Here is a 16,214-nt window from a genome sequence, read left to right as displayed (position 1 = left end):
AATGTGGACGTCACCAGTTTCCTCATTTCCCCTTCCCCCACCTCACCCCAGCTCCAACCTTCCAGCTCAGCACCACCCTCATGACCTGTCCTACCTGCCGACCTTTCTTCCCACCTATCCACTCCACCTTCCTCCCTGACCTATCCCCTTCATCCCCACCCCATCCACCTCTTGTACTCTTTTGTACTTTCCCATCCCCAACCCCCTCCCATTTATCTCTCCACCCTGGAGGCTCCCTGCCTTCAGTCCTGAAGAAGGGCTTTTGCCCGAATCGTCGATTTTCCTGCTCCTCGGATGCTGCCTGACCCGCTGTCCTTTTCCAGTGCCACTCTAATCTAGACTCTAATCTTCTGAGAGAGTCAGGAAAACTGTTGGCTGTTTCAACAATCTATATCCCATAAATGAATAAATAAAAGGGAGCTTTAATTTTTCTTCTGCGTTAATGAATTCTCTCCATTGTGTCAGCTCCAGAATCTTATGAGTTTTTGGGGTTTTATCAAAGCATGAGAATTCCAGTATCTTTCACTTCCTATTTTAGTATAGCCCCTTCTCTATGAGTTTATAGATAGATCAAGAATGGTGTAATGCAGAAAGAATAAGCACTAATCACTATTAAAGATTAAAAAAGAATCTACTGGCCCACCTAATTTATACCACTTTTTATATTCTGCACAAGCTTCCTTGCACACTGCAATCTTTCATCCTGCCCCATAGGCTACTGTTTCCTCCTCCCATCTGAATTGGTAATGCCACAATGTAAACATTTTCTTATATATTTTCAGATTTCTCCATGGCCTTATCCCTCCCCATATTTCAAACCTCTGTCACCTATTTTCCACATCCCTTGCCCAAACAAAAAAAAAATGATATTTTTGTGTACATTCAATTCTGGCACTGTGTGTTACTGATTTCCTTGGCCCTGCATAACCCTTTCAGCTGTTGAGCCCCTGACTTTGTAACTACCTCTCTGCCCTCCTTTAAGATGTGCCTTAAAATCTGCCTCCTTGACCAAGTTTTTAGCCTTTTAGTCTTAATGGCTTCTTCCTTTGTATTGATGTCAATTCTGAGGATTTGAACATTTCCCTTTGCCTGACCATCATATTTTACAATTTTATGTTTGAATTCTATTGATTTGACAGAACAGCTCCACACGCTGCTTGCTTGGTAAATTACTGCTCTACAGTTCATGAATATGAGCAAAGTTGATTCTATTGCATTCCCAGATCTCTTTTGATGTTTTTCTTGGCTGGCACTGCATTAATCATGGAGCATAATGCTTCTTTCTTCCTCAGCACAAACCTTTGCATGTGTGGCCAATTTTATTTGCTAACTACAGATCCTTTGTGATTTTGTCAAATTGTGCATTGTGGTTTTAAGTTAGTTCAGTTACAGAAATCATAAATGGGTGGGCTCCTGGACACTGGATGTTCCATTCAGTTCATTTGCCCACTTCAATAACCTAAAAAGTCCCCTCTCCTCAACCAGTTCCTTATTTGCCTCTAGCTTACTACCACTATCCACTGTTCAGCTTTTCACAAGGTACTTGATGAAAAGTCTTTTCAAAATCTTGTGATGCTATAAATATTTCTATCAACCACCACGTCGACACTATCTCAAATAAAGTCATGTAGATTGAACCAGGTTTACACACCATCAGACGAAATTTTTAATGGAAACTTCTCAGCTTTGTTGTAAATGATCACTTGCGTTATTCTGCCAATTATTATAGTCAGATTAACTGGTTGAGTTACTTTCAGCTTGTTTTTGTCACCTTGGCAAGTTTTATATATATTAAGTATAGATTGAATACTTAAAAACCAAGATGCAAAAGAGTGGCAAAAACCCAAAAATGTAAAGATCTTTTTCCATTGAGCTCTCAGGCATTCCTGATATACATCATTTTAATCTGATCTTACTATACATTTGACACCCTTACACTCTCCAACGCTGCATAGTCTTATAAGATCCATTATTACACCATAATTTTCTAATCTCTCATACTCTTCAGTTGCCACAAACACTTTGAATTTTGGAATGAATGTTTCTGACATTCCCAAGTGTACATCTTATATACCCAGAACGATTCTATTCAAAGCATTTCATTTCCTTCCACTTTTGTGAACTTGAAAGAAATTTGTCATTTTGCCATTAATTAATAGGCAGTTTTATAGTGTGGACCTCTCCACCAGGAACAGATTCAAGATTACTGAAACTCTATTTCACTTGCTGTTTTTACTTGACCTGAAGAAAGAGAGTCCCAACAGTCTAGCTGGAACTTTGGGTCCCAGAGGCATGCTATCCCGCTGCACTACTCTGATCTCCATGCTGCTTTAAACATGCATCCAGATCCAAAATTATCTTCAGAAATAAAGAATTTTAAAACTTACCTAGTAAATTTGTTTTCTTTGTGTTTAGAAAAGATGCCGCACTTTCAAACGCAGATGTTAGAAGTATAATCACAAATTATGTGAAGTCCAATGATCTGATAGATGACTATAATAAAAAGTAAGTAATACATATGTTATATAGGTGTTAAATATAATACATACATATTTGAAGTACTTGGGAAAGGATAAACAATCTGTCCTTCTGACAATAGAATGGCACAGAAGATTGACATAATTATATTGAGAAACTATAATTGGAAAAACCCCAGGATTCTTCCATCTGAGAGGCTCAAATGTACCTTGTTTCTTGTTAACTGAAAATGTATTATTAAGGTATTTGTCCATGAGGGTTCACTGATCAATATTCCAAATGCAATGGGAGAGAAGGTAAAACTAGGATGCACTTTTTTAAATTAATGAATTTCTGATGTAAGAAAATAAATTTCTTTCCATTTGGAGGAATTTATTTTCTGAGAAGTGTCTGAATCTGGAATGTCCTGCACCAGAGCGCTGTGGAATCTGGATGATTGAATATATTCAAGGCTGAGTTTTGATGTATCACGGAGTCTAGGTTTTTGGAGGGATGGGTGGCGGGGTGCTACAAATGTGAGCTGAGAACAGCCAGGAAAGTGGAGTTGAGGCCGAGATCAAATCAGCTATGATCCGTTTGAATGATGGGGATGAATGGCTGTCTCCTTCACTTATTCATTAAGTTCTGTTTTCAGTTTCTGAATAAAACTTTTAGTGGCCCACTCTTGAAGTATTTACTTTCATTCCATTTTATTATGGTTACTGTTAGAGTAATCCAATTATTCAGTCAATCATTTAGCTGAATTGACTTAAGTGCTTTGAACCATGAAGAATATACTTGACTTCTGGTTTATAATGATTTCTGAAGAAGGGCTTATGCCTGAAACGTCGATTCTCCTGCTCCTCGGATGCTGCCTGGCCTGCTGTGTTTTTCCAGCACCACATTTTTCAATTCTGGTTTATAATGCCAAATCCATCTGTGCATGGCTGTACAGTATATTTTTATGTACTTTAGTCATGTAGCCATTGTATTTTGCATGACTTGTTTATATTTTGTTTGACTTGATTCTATTTCTTATCAATGTAATGACTTATATCTGATGCATGTTTCTCTAACAGATTCACGTCTTGTCATATTGGTGTATTTTATCCCTAAATTATAATTTGTTAAAACAAAAACTTGGTAATTCTGCTGCACATTTAAAAAATCATCTTTAGTATTTTCAAGAAAGGGCATAAGTGACATTGTAATGTCTTTGTGAATTATATTGTCAAATAAAATTACTGCCATAATCCTGAAAGGGATAGGTATCAGAATTAATTACTGTATAAAACTTAAAGTTGAATTCATATGAAAATATTCGCATGTATGATTATTTCATTCCAAAAGTGCATAAATTAGACTTCTGAGATTTATACATTTTACAGTGATCCTTTCACTTTTGTCTTCTTCAGTTATGTCACCATTAATCCTACTCTTTGTGACTGCATATTAGAAAAATCCGAGTATCATACTGTAACTAAACTCACATGGGATGATCTCTTTTCCAGGTAAGCAGAGCTATTAAAATACTGCATTCTAGTTGCAACATTACCACATTGCCCGCTAAGAAGTTTCAGCGTTGGGAAGAGTTTGCAACTACTAAGAGCCTTTAACACAGAAAAAATAATTCTAAAATAAACTATGCTGTGCCAAGGATGCAAATATAAGGAGGGATTACAAACGTCTTGGCCAAAAACCCGAGTAGGAAATTGAGGGGAATATTGTGTGTCAAGAAGTGGAAAAGGTTACAGAAGAGTTCCAGAACTCCAGTACTCGGTGGCTGAAAGCAGCTGCTACTAATGGAGACACATAGGGAATGGGGATTGCATAAGAGGTTAAAGTCGGGGTATCCTGAGTTCTCAGACACTCAGTACGGCTGAAGAAGGTTATATTGATTGGAGGAGCAAAGCAACAAAAGGATTTAATGCTAGTGAAAGTTTTAAAATTCAGGCCTTGAAATACTCAAAGCTAATTTAATTGTGTATTTTAAAATGTTTGATCTGTTTCCGAAATCTGTTCTTGTCATACTTCAATTTCAGGTCCCTCAAAATCATTAGGCAATGTTCCTTAATTTTTCTTTTTAAAATGTTCTGTATTCGAGCATACAAAGGCAGCATTATTGCTTATTTGAGGAGTTGTCAGCAGTTGTTCTCATGGGGATTGATTTAATCAAATTTTAATCAAGTCTTCTGCTCAGCCTGATTTGCTATTGTAGTGAATTACAGCTATAGTTTATTTTACAGGTGCCTCAAGAGCCTGCAACAATGTCATGAAGTGACTTTTCCTGGGCAAAAGCCAAAAGTTCGAAAGGGTCAAATTAAACCCATTGACATTGATGTAGTACAGCGTGCATCAAATAAAAAGGTCAGTAGCAGAAAACCATTTACCAGAGCAACAATAATGGATACTTCATGGTGAGTTAGAATTTCGACAAGGGATTGGGCATTACCAGCTGAATGGTTTGTGTTTATTCACTGAATGTTTGATGATATTTGGAATTTGCATTCGAAATTGAGAATTTTCTTTACGATCGTTTATTTGCCTCTGTCATTTCTTTTAATTTGAAGATGCCACATGAATTTGGAATGAAACAAGATTATAAAATGTAGGATATGCAGAGTTACTGTTTCTCGTAATCTTCTGTACCCAAGATATATTTGGTTCACAGCTGTCTTGATATGGAATTTGGTGCTTGTTGCACTGTATTCTGTGTGCACAGGAGGATTGCTTAATTCGTGTATGAATTATTTAGCCTGAGGAATGTATATTGTCTGCATTCTCAGCATAGTTTGGTTAGTTTTTGACCATTCCTCCTTTGTTGTTCTACTGTTGTTATTTATATTTAAATAAGTTAAACTATAGGTGTAAAATGTCCCTTCAAGTATTATCCAGTTCCCGTTAAATGTTGTTATTGAATTTGTTTCCATTGCCCTTTCTTGACAACTGTGAGTGAAAAAAAGTTTCCTCATGTTACCTCTATTTCTACCGATCACCTTATATCTGTGTTCTCTAATTACAAACACATCTTTACTTACTCAATCATTCATAATCTTGAATATCATTAGCAGTTCTCCTCTTAAGCTCATCTGTTGTCAAGAGAACAATCCCATGTTTTCCGATCTCCACGTAACTAGTGTTTATTAATCTTAGTCCCATTTTCACAGATCTCTTCTGCATCCTCTTTAAGGCCCTGACTTCTTCTCTAAAATGGGCTGCTCATAATTTAACTGTACTCCAGGCGGAGGTCTCATAAGTGCTTCAAGAAGATCTAGCGTAAACTCTTTTTTTAAACAGCCGGCTTACATTCTCCTGTCACCTTCAAAGATTTATGTACATACCCCCACAGGATCCTCTGTTCCTGCATCACTTTTAAAATTGTACCATTTGGTTCATGTTGCTACTGTTACGTTCGTCTTACCAAAATGTATACATTTTGCATGTCTCTACAGCAAATTTCATCTGTCAAGTGATCAACTCACCAGTCTATCAGTCCTCTGAAAGTATGTTATTATCCTCAATTACTTATTGTGTTGTTGTCTGAACCTTTGAAATCATGCCCTGTATTCCCAAGTCTGGGTGAACACTCAGAGTGTACCAGAAAGAGCAGAGGCTTCATTCCCACTCTTTGGGAATACAATTGTATAGCTCCCTCCAGTCTGGATAACAACCAGTCCCTCCTACTCTCTGCTTTCTGTCTCTTAATCAATTTTGCGTCCATCCCTTTAATTCCATAGGCTTTTTTTATGCTAATAAATCTATTATATTATGCTTTGTCGGATGCCCTCTACAAGTTTATATAAACATGAATTGCATTACACTATTTATCTTCCTCATTCATAATTCTTCGAAGACTAGGTCTTTAGCATAGTAAATATGCATTTTGCAACACAAGATGTTCAGCTTTTTATTGATGTTAAAGAGCCCCAGTCCAAAATTCCTCTGATTTAGTGATGCAGCAAAGCTTAGGAAGTTTGTGTGTCCTGAGATTCTAAATTGATGCTCCGAGTACTGATGACACCACTACTACAGATTACACTCTGGAGATAAACTTGTTACTTTACCACCCTTTTTTTTTCTTCTCTTGGTGCCCTCTTTGGACTTTTCAATCCTCGTCATCCTATCATAACTCATTACTGTACTATTCTCTACCTTACATCATCATTCGTGGGAGGCATGGTGGCACAGTGGTTAGCACTGCTGTCTCACAGCGCCAGAGACCCGGGTTCAATTCCCGCCTCAGGCGACTGACTGTGTGGAGTTTGCACGTTCTCCTCGTGTCTGCGTGGGTTTCCTCCAGGTGCTCCGGTTTCCTCCCACAGTCCAAAGATGTGCAGGTCAGGTGAATTGGCCATGCTAAATTGCCCGTAGTGTTAGGTAAGGGGTAAATGTAGGGGTATGGGTGGTTTGCGCTTCGGCGGGTCGCTGTGGACTTGTCGGGCCGAAGGGCCTGTTTCCACACTCTAATCTAATCTAATCTAATCTAATCTAATCTTAGAATCATAGTATCTCCAGACTGAGAAAAGAGGCCATTTGGCCCATTAAGTCTGCATCGACCCTCTGAAGAAGTCCCCACATAGACCCAGACCCCGACACTATCCCGATAACTCCGTGTTTGCAATAGCTAACCCACCTAGTGTGCACGTAGAAGGATTGTAGAAGGAAATGAGAGCACCCAGTGGAAAAATAAGCTGAACATGTGAACCCCATACAGATCATCACCCAAGGCCAGAATTGAATCTGGGTTCCTAGTGCTTTAGATTAGATTAGAGTGTGGAAACAGGCCCTTCGGCCCAACAAGTCCACAACGACCCGCCGAAGCGCAACCCACCCATACCCCTACATTTACCCCTTACCTAACACTACGGGCAATTTAGCATGGCCAATTCACCTGACCTGCACATCTTTGGACTGTGGGAGGAAACCGGAGCACCCGGAGGAAACCCACGCAGACACGGGGAGAACGTGCAATCTCCACACAGTCAGTCGCCTGAGGCGGGAATTGAACCCGGGTCTCTGGCGCTGTAAGGCAGCAATGCTAATCACTGTGCCACTGTGCCGCCCAGTGGTTAGTACTGCTTTGAGGCAGCAGTACTAACCACTGAGCCACCGCACTACCCATCATCATCTTTGATTGATTTATTGTCACTTGTACTGAAATACAGTGTAAAGCTTTGTTTATGAGCAGTGTAGGCAGATCATAGTAAGCAAGGATGTACAGAACTAAAGATTTAGACAGAGGCTTACAGGTAACATTGCACAGGGCTTACAAGAGCAACACTAGCAAGATCGGCATTACTTGAGGCTGGAGAGTCTATTCAATAGTCTAACAATGGCCAGGAAGTAGCCATCCCCTAACCTACTGATGTGTGTGTTCAGGCTTCTGTACCTTCTACCTGGTGGAAGAGGTTGAAGGAGATCATTAGCTTGCCATCACCTTGGGCCTTTCATAGATTAGTTGAAGTATATGTGTTTTCAGCTCTTCTAAAACCGTGTTAACCATATCTATTCTTCACCAAGCTCAAGTTATTGCCCTAGAATTTGCTTGACTGCACTGGATTCTGGTCTTCCAATGCCTCAATTTTAAGTCACACCTCTGCTTATATTCCATCATGATTGCTTTGTCATTCTATTGTTCACCAGCCCTAAAATTGCCATTCTCAGCCTCCCTTTTATTGCCTCCAGTCCTTTCAATTCTTCCAGTTGTTGGCATTTTTGCATTACACCACTTGAACTCACTTGTTGGCTGCTGTGCTGTTAGCCATCTCAGTCTGTAATCACCTTCCTAAACACCTACACACTTTTGTGTCATTTGCTTTATAATCCCCATGGACATTTACCACTTAGAATGAGGCCATTCAGCACATTGTGTTTGTGCTGGTCAAGAACGATCTAACTACATTAATTCCATTTTCCAGCTTTGGTTGATAGCTCTAGAACAGAGGTCAAAGCAAGTGAATATCTAAATATTGCATAATTGTTGCATAAGTTTCTGACTAGATCATCCTTTCAGGGAGTGAGTACCAGGCTTTTACCACCCTCTGAGTGAAAATAAATTCTCCTCAACTCTCCTTCTGCCTCATGACTTAAATCTATGCTTTCTGGTTATTGATTCTTGTAGGAATGGAAAATTATCTTCACATCCACCATATGTATACTCATCATAAATTTCTACACTTCTATGAAGGTACCTTCATTGCTTTAAGGAAATCACCCCAGCCTACTCAATCTTTCTTTTTAATCTCAGAATCTCTAGCCCAGGCAACAGCTTGGTAAATCTCCTCCATACCTTCTGTTGTGCATTGACTTCTTTCCAATAATGTACTATATGACTAGAAGCACTCCAGTTATGGCCTCATCAGCCTTTTTATGCATTTTCAGTATAACCACCTCACTTTTGTATTCTCTGCCTCCTTAAGCACTTTACCTATCTTGCTTTTATTTTTTAAAATTAACATCATATGAATGTTTAAAATACCTGGAATGTTAAAGGTGCTATGTAAATGCAAGTTATTATTATACTGCTGTTTGTTGCTTTTGTGGCAGGTAACTGTTATTACAAACCTTGAAGAGTTTGGTTTAGATCCTCAAATCTTGGGAAATGCCCTTCAGCAAAAAGCTCAGGCCAGTGTAACTATAACTCCAGTCCCTGGTACAAAGGGCAAGATGGCACTTCAGGTTCAAGGCAACCAGGTTAATCATATCGCCAAGCTCTTAACAGGCAAGAACTTTTTACTTCAACAAAGCATTCACAGTAAGCTAAATAACTTAGTCTTAAGATATAGGGCATACAAAATCCTACAGGTTTAGGAATGAACTATGTGAAATTTACCTTTATAATTGGCATTAATGTATTTTTTTGAAGTAGGATGAACTCTGCCAATACGATGTAGATATATTGGAACAGTGACCAAAGGGTTTTGTTTTTGAAACTCTGTAATCACCCAGAACTCCTAAAAGACCTAACACTGTTTCAGCAGCCACCCATCATGTTAGCTGGCTGCAATAGATCACAGAAGTGTCTATGTATGGGCTGCTGATGATGTAGAGTTGCCCCTGAGGAGTCCTTAGCTGCCATTCCTTCTCTGTGAATGCCTGCTGCTGCCTTGCCACTCCATCCTCTCAGACTGTGGTGCTGTCTGGGGCAAGTAGAGGGCCGGGGCTGCTGCTGTACCTGTATCCACCTCGTCCTTTCCTTGTCCAGGTTCCAGGCTCTCCATGAAGAGCCACTGGAGCAATGCCATTGCTCACACTCCACTGACAGCTGCACTTCAAAGTTCTCACAAACTGACCTCTGTCACATCTGTGGAACTTTCAGTGGTGTATTCTTGAGACTGACTGTTGCTTTCTGATGCTTTAGGGTGCCTGTTTGCATGTGTGTGCTTTGTGCCCCCTTGTGGTTGGCAGCTTTTTTTTGTAATGAATAAATGTGATGTGAGAATTAAGATAAGAATGATAGAACCCCAACAGTGTGGAAACAGGCTCTTTAGTCCAACAAGTCCACACTGACTCTCCGAAGAGTAACCCACCCAGACCCATTACCCTACCGTATATTTACCCTGGACCAATGCACCAACCCTCGACATCCCTGAACATTGTGGGCAATTTAGCATAGCCAATTCACCCGACCTGCACATCTTTGGAATGTGGGAGGAAACCGGAGCACCCAGAGGAGACCCACGCAGACACAGGGAGAATGTGCAAACTCCACACAGACAGTCACCCGAGGCTGGAATCGAATCCGGGTCCCTGGCGCTGTGAGGCAGCAGTGCTAACCACCGTGCCACCCTTTATCTATCTTTACATACAGCAGGGTTGTGACTTGGGGGTTTGCCATTTATGATGGGGCTCTTAGCAAAGAGGCGGAATTTCATTGTGAGCATGATGTTTGGCACACCTGCAGATTTAAATTGATACTGTACCAATATTTAACTTCTAAATTTTATTTTATCGATTATTTCCTGGGAAGTAGGCATCACTAGTATTCATATGGTTCAGCAGTTAAGGATGCCAAAAGTGTATAGTTAGGAGAAAGTGGTTACTCAGCTGCCTCCCAGTGCCAGGGACTTGGGTTCGATCCCAGCCTCAGGCAACTTGTGTGGAGTTTGCACATTCTCCCCATGTCTGCATGGGTTTCCTCTGGGTGCTCAAGTTTCTTCCCACAATCTAAAGATGTGCAGGTAGGTGAAGTGGCCATGCTAAATTGCCCATAGTGTTCAGGGTAGGTGCATTAGTCAGGGGTAAATGTAGAGCAATAGGTCTGGGTGGGTTACTCTTCGGAGGGTCAGTGTGGACTTGTTGGGCCGAAGGGCTTGTTTCCACATTGTAAGGAATCTAAGATATCTCAGGAAGGGGAAAAGGGAAGAGGAGACCCGGTATAGTCCTGTTAATTTTTAAGGGGCAGAAGCGATCCATTGGTGAATTGAAGAAGGTGCTATGATTACATAGCACTCCCTTTTCCCTCCAATATATAGTCTATAAATCATCCATAATAAAGGATTGCATTCGTTATGGTGTGTGTGCCATTATAGTTTGCTATTGTGTGATATTTTCATCAAGTAACATACAATCACTCATTCAGTTTACGTTGTCATCTTTATAATTAATCGTGAGGAAAGCCATGTTCTGAGAATTGTTCTGTTCAATTTTGTTTGTGATCATATTGCAGAGGAACACAGGATCGCTCCAAAGTATATTAGAGGTTTGGAAAAAGCTCCAAAATCTGGCAAGAAGAAGCGATGACATGGTTTCTAATAGGAATAATGCAGTCACAGCAATAAAATCACTGTCACAACCTGTTCTTGTCAGTTTGTTATTTAATTTGTAATGTCAGATTTTCTACTACTGCAGCATATGGCATCTCACATCGAGTTCCTCTAAAACTGTGCCCAAATGAAATGCATCTCTGTGCGAACACTTGGAGGCTAAACATGATATCAATCCAATATATGTTGAAGTGAATGTTGACAGGACTTCGCTGTTTTCTTCAGATATCACCATGAAGAACAATGAAGGTGAAAGCCAGAAATCATTTACTACCCAAACTTACTGGATCAACAATAGGGTGCTGCTGCTACAATACTTTGGATCTCAGCACTTACCCTGTCATATTCTGCAGCAGACTAGTGTGTTCTCGCCTGACAAAACGCATCTCTTACCCATCTGCTCTATTGAATTCACCAATACACATCTTAACCAGAACCTTCCCGTCACCCTATCTGCCAGATTCCTGTGTTCACAAGCATCCCTTCCCCATTCATCCTGAAACTGTATGTGCAGCACCTTGCACCTATTCAACCTGCTTCCCACTTTAAATCTCAGTGCTCTGCTTAAGCATGATCCTTTTGGTCAGGAGACATCCTGACATACTTTTGGTCAGACATCCTTTTCTTTTAAACAGACATCTTTTTGGTCAGTAGTGAAATACAAGAAGTCACTACCAAATTTTTAGTCATCAATCAAATTTCTGGCTTTCAACTAGAGCAAGAGGAGACCTTATTAAACAAATTGAGGACAAACCAGTGCCTCTGCAAAGTCCAACTTTATCACTGGGGCCTCAATACAAATCCTTTATATATTGTTGATTAGACACAAATAATGACCTTAAGCTCAAAGGTGATGCTGTCATTTTGGGAATTAACATTTGCAAAATAAAATAAATAATAACATTTAGCAGCAAGTTGCTATACATCTTTTGTGATTAACTATCTTCTGAAGATGCTGCAGTTATTCCAACTGGGAACTGCATATGGACACTCCAAATAGGTAATATATCACAGGAAATAATTTGCATTAGCTTCTGGACCAATTCATTACATGGAAAGTCCTGAAGCTTCATTGTAGTATATCTGAATTATCCCAGTGCCCAAAGTGCACGTAGAAAGTTACATCAAATGTGAGAAGGTCTTAAGAACCATTTCAATGTGATAAGATGATATAAAAATGTATTAACCTTGTAATAAAAATTGCAAGAACTAAACCTTTCATCGCTAAGTGGTTATTAATGGGGGATGAATATTTAAATGTGAGAATGTTCATAGAATATACATTTCAGTAAAATGAGAGTAAATATTGTTCAAAACTAAATTACAACTTTTCTACTTTGTTGAGATCTTTGGAGTCAACGTTTGAGATAACCAGATGTCGTTCCTCATATTCACCATTGCCTTAACATGAAATAATCCTTGACCAATATAATTTGGAATGGTAGTTGATAAAAGTGGGATTCCACAACATGCTTGCAGTTGGTATTATGTAAAAACCTTAATTTGTTTTTAACTATTTGTTACCTTAGATTTTTTTTTAAGCAATCCCTTAAAATCAAGAATAGCTTGAAAGCTGACTTCACATTCCAGGGCTCATAGACTAATCCACAAGAACTCCATAACAACAAGATATTTGTTTTGTAATCATTAAGATGGGGAGGTACAAGACCCTGTAGAGTTTTGAAAACAAGGATAAGAATTTTTAAATCAACACATTGCTTGACAAGGAGCCCTAATGCAGGTCAGCAAACACAGGGGTGCTCCAGAAATTAGATGGCTGCAAGTCAAGAACATGACCCACCATTGTTTTGGATGACTTCAAGTTCATAAACAGAGACTGATGAACAGTAGGTCTACAAGCATAAGGATCAATTCAAAATCCTGTGGATAGGGCCCTTTGAACTGCCTAACAATGTTTCACTCCACCTATGACACCATTTTCTTTGTCTGTGATGGGAGGATGGACATCAGTGGTTTAGATTTTAATTTGTAGAGTTGTATGTATGACTCATTTGCTTACCTACAGCTGGAATCTGTTTATTGGTAATAAGCCATTCTTAGTAAGTACAGAAACCTGGTCCATGCTTTCTTTTAACCTGGGTTTAAAAAGTCCGGTAAATTGGAGAATTTTGCAAACTTCTGTGATGACTCTGGGAATAGCAGGGCTTGATTGCCAATGTTCGACCCCATGAGGTGTGACACAGTACCAGAGGCAGAAACATTGGAGTAATTTAAGAAAATGTCAGTTCCTTGTCTATCGTTATCTTTGAAATTGAGAACTTTTGCAATTTTAGGATTCCACATGAATGTTTCTGGAGATGCCTGTGCCCATGCTATAATTGTGATTAAAATCTATTCTAGATAGTGTTAAGTTTGATACTTGTATGTTTAATGCCTTGGGTGAATTTACTGTTAAAAGTCAAGTTACACAAAGGGATTGTAATAGGTTTTGAAATGGCTCTAAGTGGGATGCATTAATCCTTCAGGGACAAGTGAGTATTAATATATTCCAAAACTTCTTCAGTAACTAACAAGATAGTTATATTATTTTGTTCTTCTGGGGAGGGCACTTAGTTCAACTGCTTCCTTTAGTGTAACATCTCAACCTGCACCATTAAAGACTACTTCATTTATGTCCTTCTACCTTTTTCAGTTATCTGTCCGCAAAAATGTCATGGTTAGCACCTTCCCAGTTATGCCTTCTCTTGTACATTATTTGCTTTCTGACTTGGTTGCTTGAGAAGTTTGCAATTCTTTTATAAATAGAGCATGAGATATCACACTGACAGTCCAGTTGTTTATCGGACTTGGTGTCTATGTATTTTGCCAGTCCTGCTTTCCCATTGTCTCAGGCCATCAAAAACAGAAACAATTCCTTTTCTGATGGTGACCTCCCGATGTGACTGGGCTAGTTCCAATAGTCTTTCTTCCCTTTTAGCAGCATTTTTTTTTTAAGTTTAAGGGAGGACTATTTGACTTTCTAGGGGTATGATAGTAAAATTAATAACACCAATTTATTCATCCTTAACATTGTCATCCAATCCCCAGCATGATGATAAAGACGAATTTCTGATCCCTCACCACCTAATCAGTGGGTACTTACACATTTGCTGTGAATATCCCTGCATTACCATATTTAAGTCAACATACCAAAACATTTAAAACAATTAATTGCATTAGGATATTCCCAGAAATATATCCAGGAAGGTTATTTGGGTGGAACTGAGAAATAAGAAAGGGATGATCACCTTAATGGGATTGTATTATAGACCCCCTAATACTCAGACGGAAATTGAGACCACCTTACAAATTTGTTTCTCAGTTATCTGTAAGAATAATAGGGTGGTTATGGTAGGGGATTTTAACGTTTCAAACATAGACTGGGACTGCCTTAGTGTTAAGGGTTTAGATGGAGAGGAATTTGCTAAGCATATACAAGAAAATTTTCTGATTCAGTATGTGGATGTATCTACTCTTGGGAAATAAAGCAGGGAAGGTGACTGAGGTGTCAGTTGGGGAACAACTTTGGGCCAGTGACCATAATTCTATTAGTTTTTAAATAGTGATGGAAGAGGATAGACTAGATCTAAAAGTTGAAGTTATGAATTGGAGGAAGGCTAATTTTGATGGTACTAGGCAAGAATTTTCAAAAGCTGATTGGGTGCAGATGTTCACAGGTAAAGGGACAGTGGAAAATAGGAAGCCTTCAGAAATGAAACAACGAGAATCCAGAGAAACTATACTCCTGTTCAGGTGGAAGGAAAGTAGTTATAGAGAATGTTGGATAAGGAAAGAAATTGAGGGTTTGGTTAAGAAAAAGAAGGAAGCATATGTCAGATATAGACAGGATAGATCAAGTGAATCAGAAGAGTATAAAAGCAGTAGGGGTATACTTAAGAGGGAAATCAGGTGGGCAAAAAAGGGGACATGAGATAGGTTTGGCAAATAGAGTTAAGGTGAATCCAAAGGGTTTTTACAAATATGTTAAGGACAAAAGGGTAATTCAGGAGAGAATAAGCCCTCTCAAAGATCAGGAAGGTGGCCTTTGTGTAGGCCCCTCAAGGATCAGCAAGGTGGCCTTTGTGTAGGCCCCTCAAGGATCAGCAAGGTGGCCTTTGTGTAGGAGATGGGGGAGATACTAAACAAGTATTTTGCATCAGTGTTTACTATGGAAAAGGACATGGAGCATATAGAATGTTGGGAAATAGATAGTGACATCTTGAAAAATGTCCATATTACAGTGGAGGAACTGCTGTATGTCTTGAAACGCATAAAGGTGGATAAATCCCCAGGACCTGATCAGGTGTACCCTAGAACTTTGTGGGAAGCTAGAGAAGTGATTGTTGCGTCTCTTGCTGAGATATTTGTATGATCGACAGTCACAAGTGAGGTGCCGGAAGACTGGAGATTAGCAAATGTGGTGCCACTATTTAAGAATGGTGGTAAGGACAAGTTAGGGAACTATAAATCAGTGAGCCTGACTTCGGTGGTAGGCAAGTTGTTGGAGGGAATCCTGAGGGACAGGATGTATATGTCTTTGGAAAGGCAAGGACTGATTAGGGATAGTCAACATGGCTTTGTGCATGGGAAATCATGTCTCACAAACTTGATTGAGTTTTTTGAAGAAGTAACAAAAAGGCTTGATGAGGGCAGAATGGTAGACGTGAGCTATATGGACATCAGTAAGGCGTTCAACAAGGTTCCCCATGGGAGACCGGTTAACAAGGTTACATTGTTGTGGTTCTGTTCGCCGAGCTGGGAATTTGTGTTGCAGACGTTTTTGTCCCCTAGATGACATCCTCAGTGTTTGGGAGCTTCCTGTGAAGCACTTCTATGATGTTTCCTCTGGCATTTATAGTGATTTGTATCTGCCGCTTCCGGTTGTCAGTTCCAGCTGTCCGCTGCAGTGGCCGGTATATTGGGTCCAGGTCGATGTGCTTATTGATTGAATCTGTGGATGAATGCCATGCCTCTAGGAATTCCCTGACTGTT

The 16,214-nt window shown here is 39.6% G+C and overlaps 1 protein-coding gene across 3 annotated transcripts in view; it reads left to right on the top strand.

Annotated features, from left to right (window-relative positions):
- Nucleotides 1–12,358, top strand: part of eif2d (eukaryotic translation initiation factor 2D) — a 41,498-nt gene extending 29,140 nt beyond the window's left edge. For 2 of the 3 annotated variants that reach the window (XM_043716612.1, XM_043716614.1), the window contains exons 11-15: nt 2,416–2,505; nt 3,873–3,968; nt 4,704–4,824; nt 9,004–9,178; nt 11,126–11,253. In XM_043716612.1, the coding sequence (XP_043572547.1) occupies nt 2,416–2,505; nt 3,873–3,968; nt 4,704–4,824; nt 9,004–9,178; nt 11,126–11,199 (556 nt within the window). In that variant the 3' untranslated portion in view covers nt 11,200–11,253. Of the gene's footprint in view, nt 1–2,415; nt 2,506–3,872; nt 3,969–4,703; nt 4,825–9,003; nt 9,179–11,125 lie in introns of all 3 variants that reach the window. The other variant, XM_043716613.1, reaches the window with a different exon arrangement.
- The last annotated feature ends 3,856 nt before the right edge of the window (nt 12,359–16,214 follow it).

The sequence above is a fragment of the Chiloscyllium plagiosum genome, chromosome 26 (assembly GCF_004010195.1).
Source record: "Chiloscyllium plagiosum isolate BGI_BamShark_2017 chromosome 26, ASM401019v2, whole genome shotgun sequence".
In the NCBI taxonomy this organism is placed as follows: domain Eukaryota; kingdom Metazoa; phylum Chordata; class Chondrichthyes; order Orectolobiformes; family Hemiscylliidae; genus Chiloscyllium; species Chiloscyllium plagiosum.
Note: the sequence above shows the minus strand (reverse complement) of the source record. Positions and strands in the feature narration are given on the sequence as shown.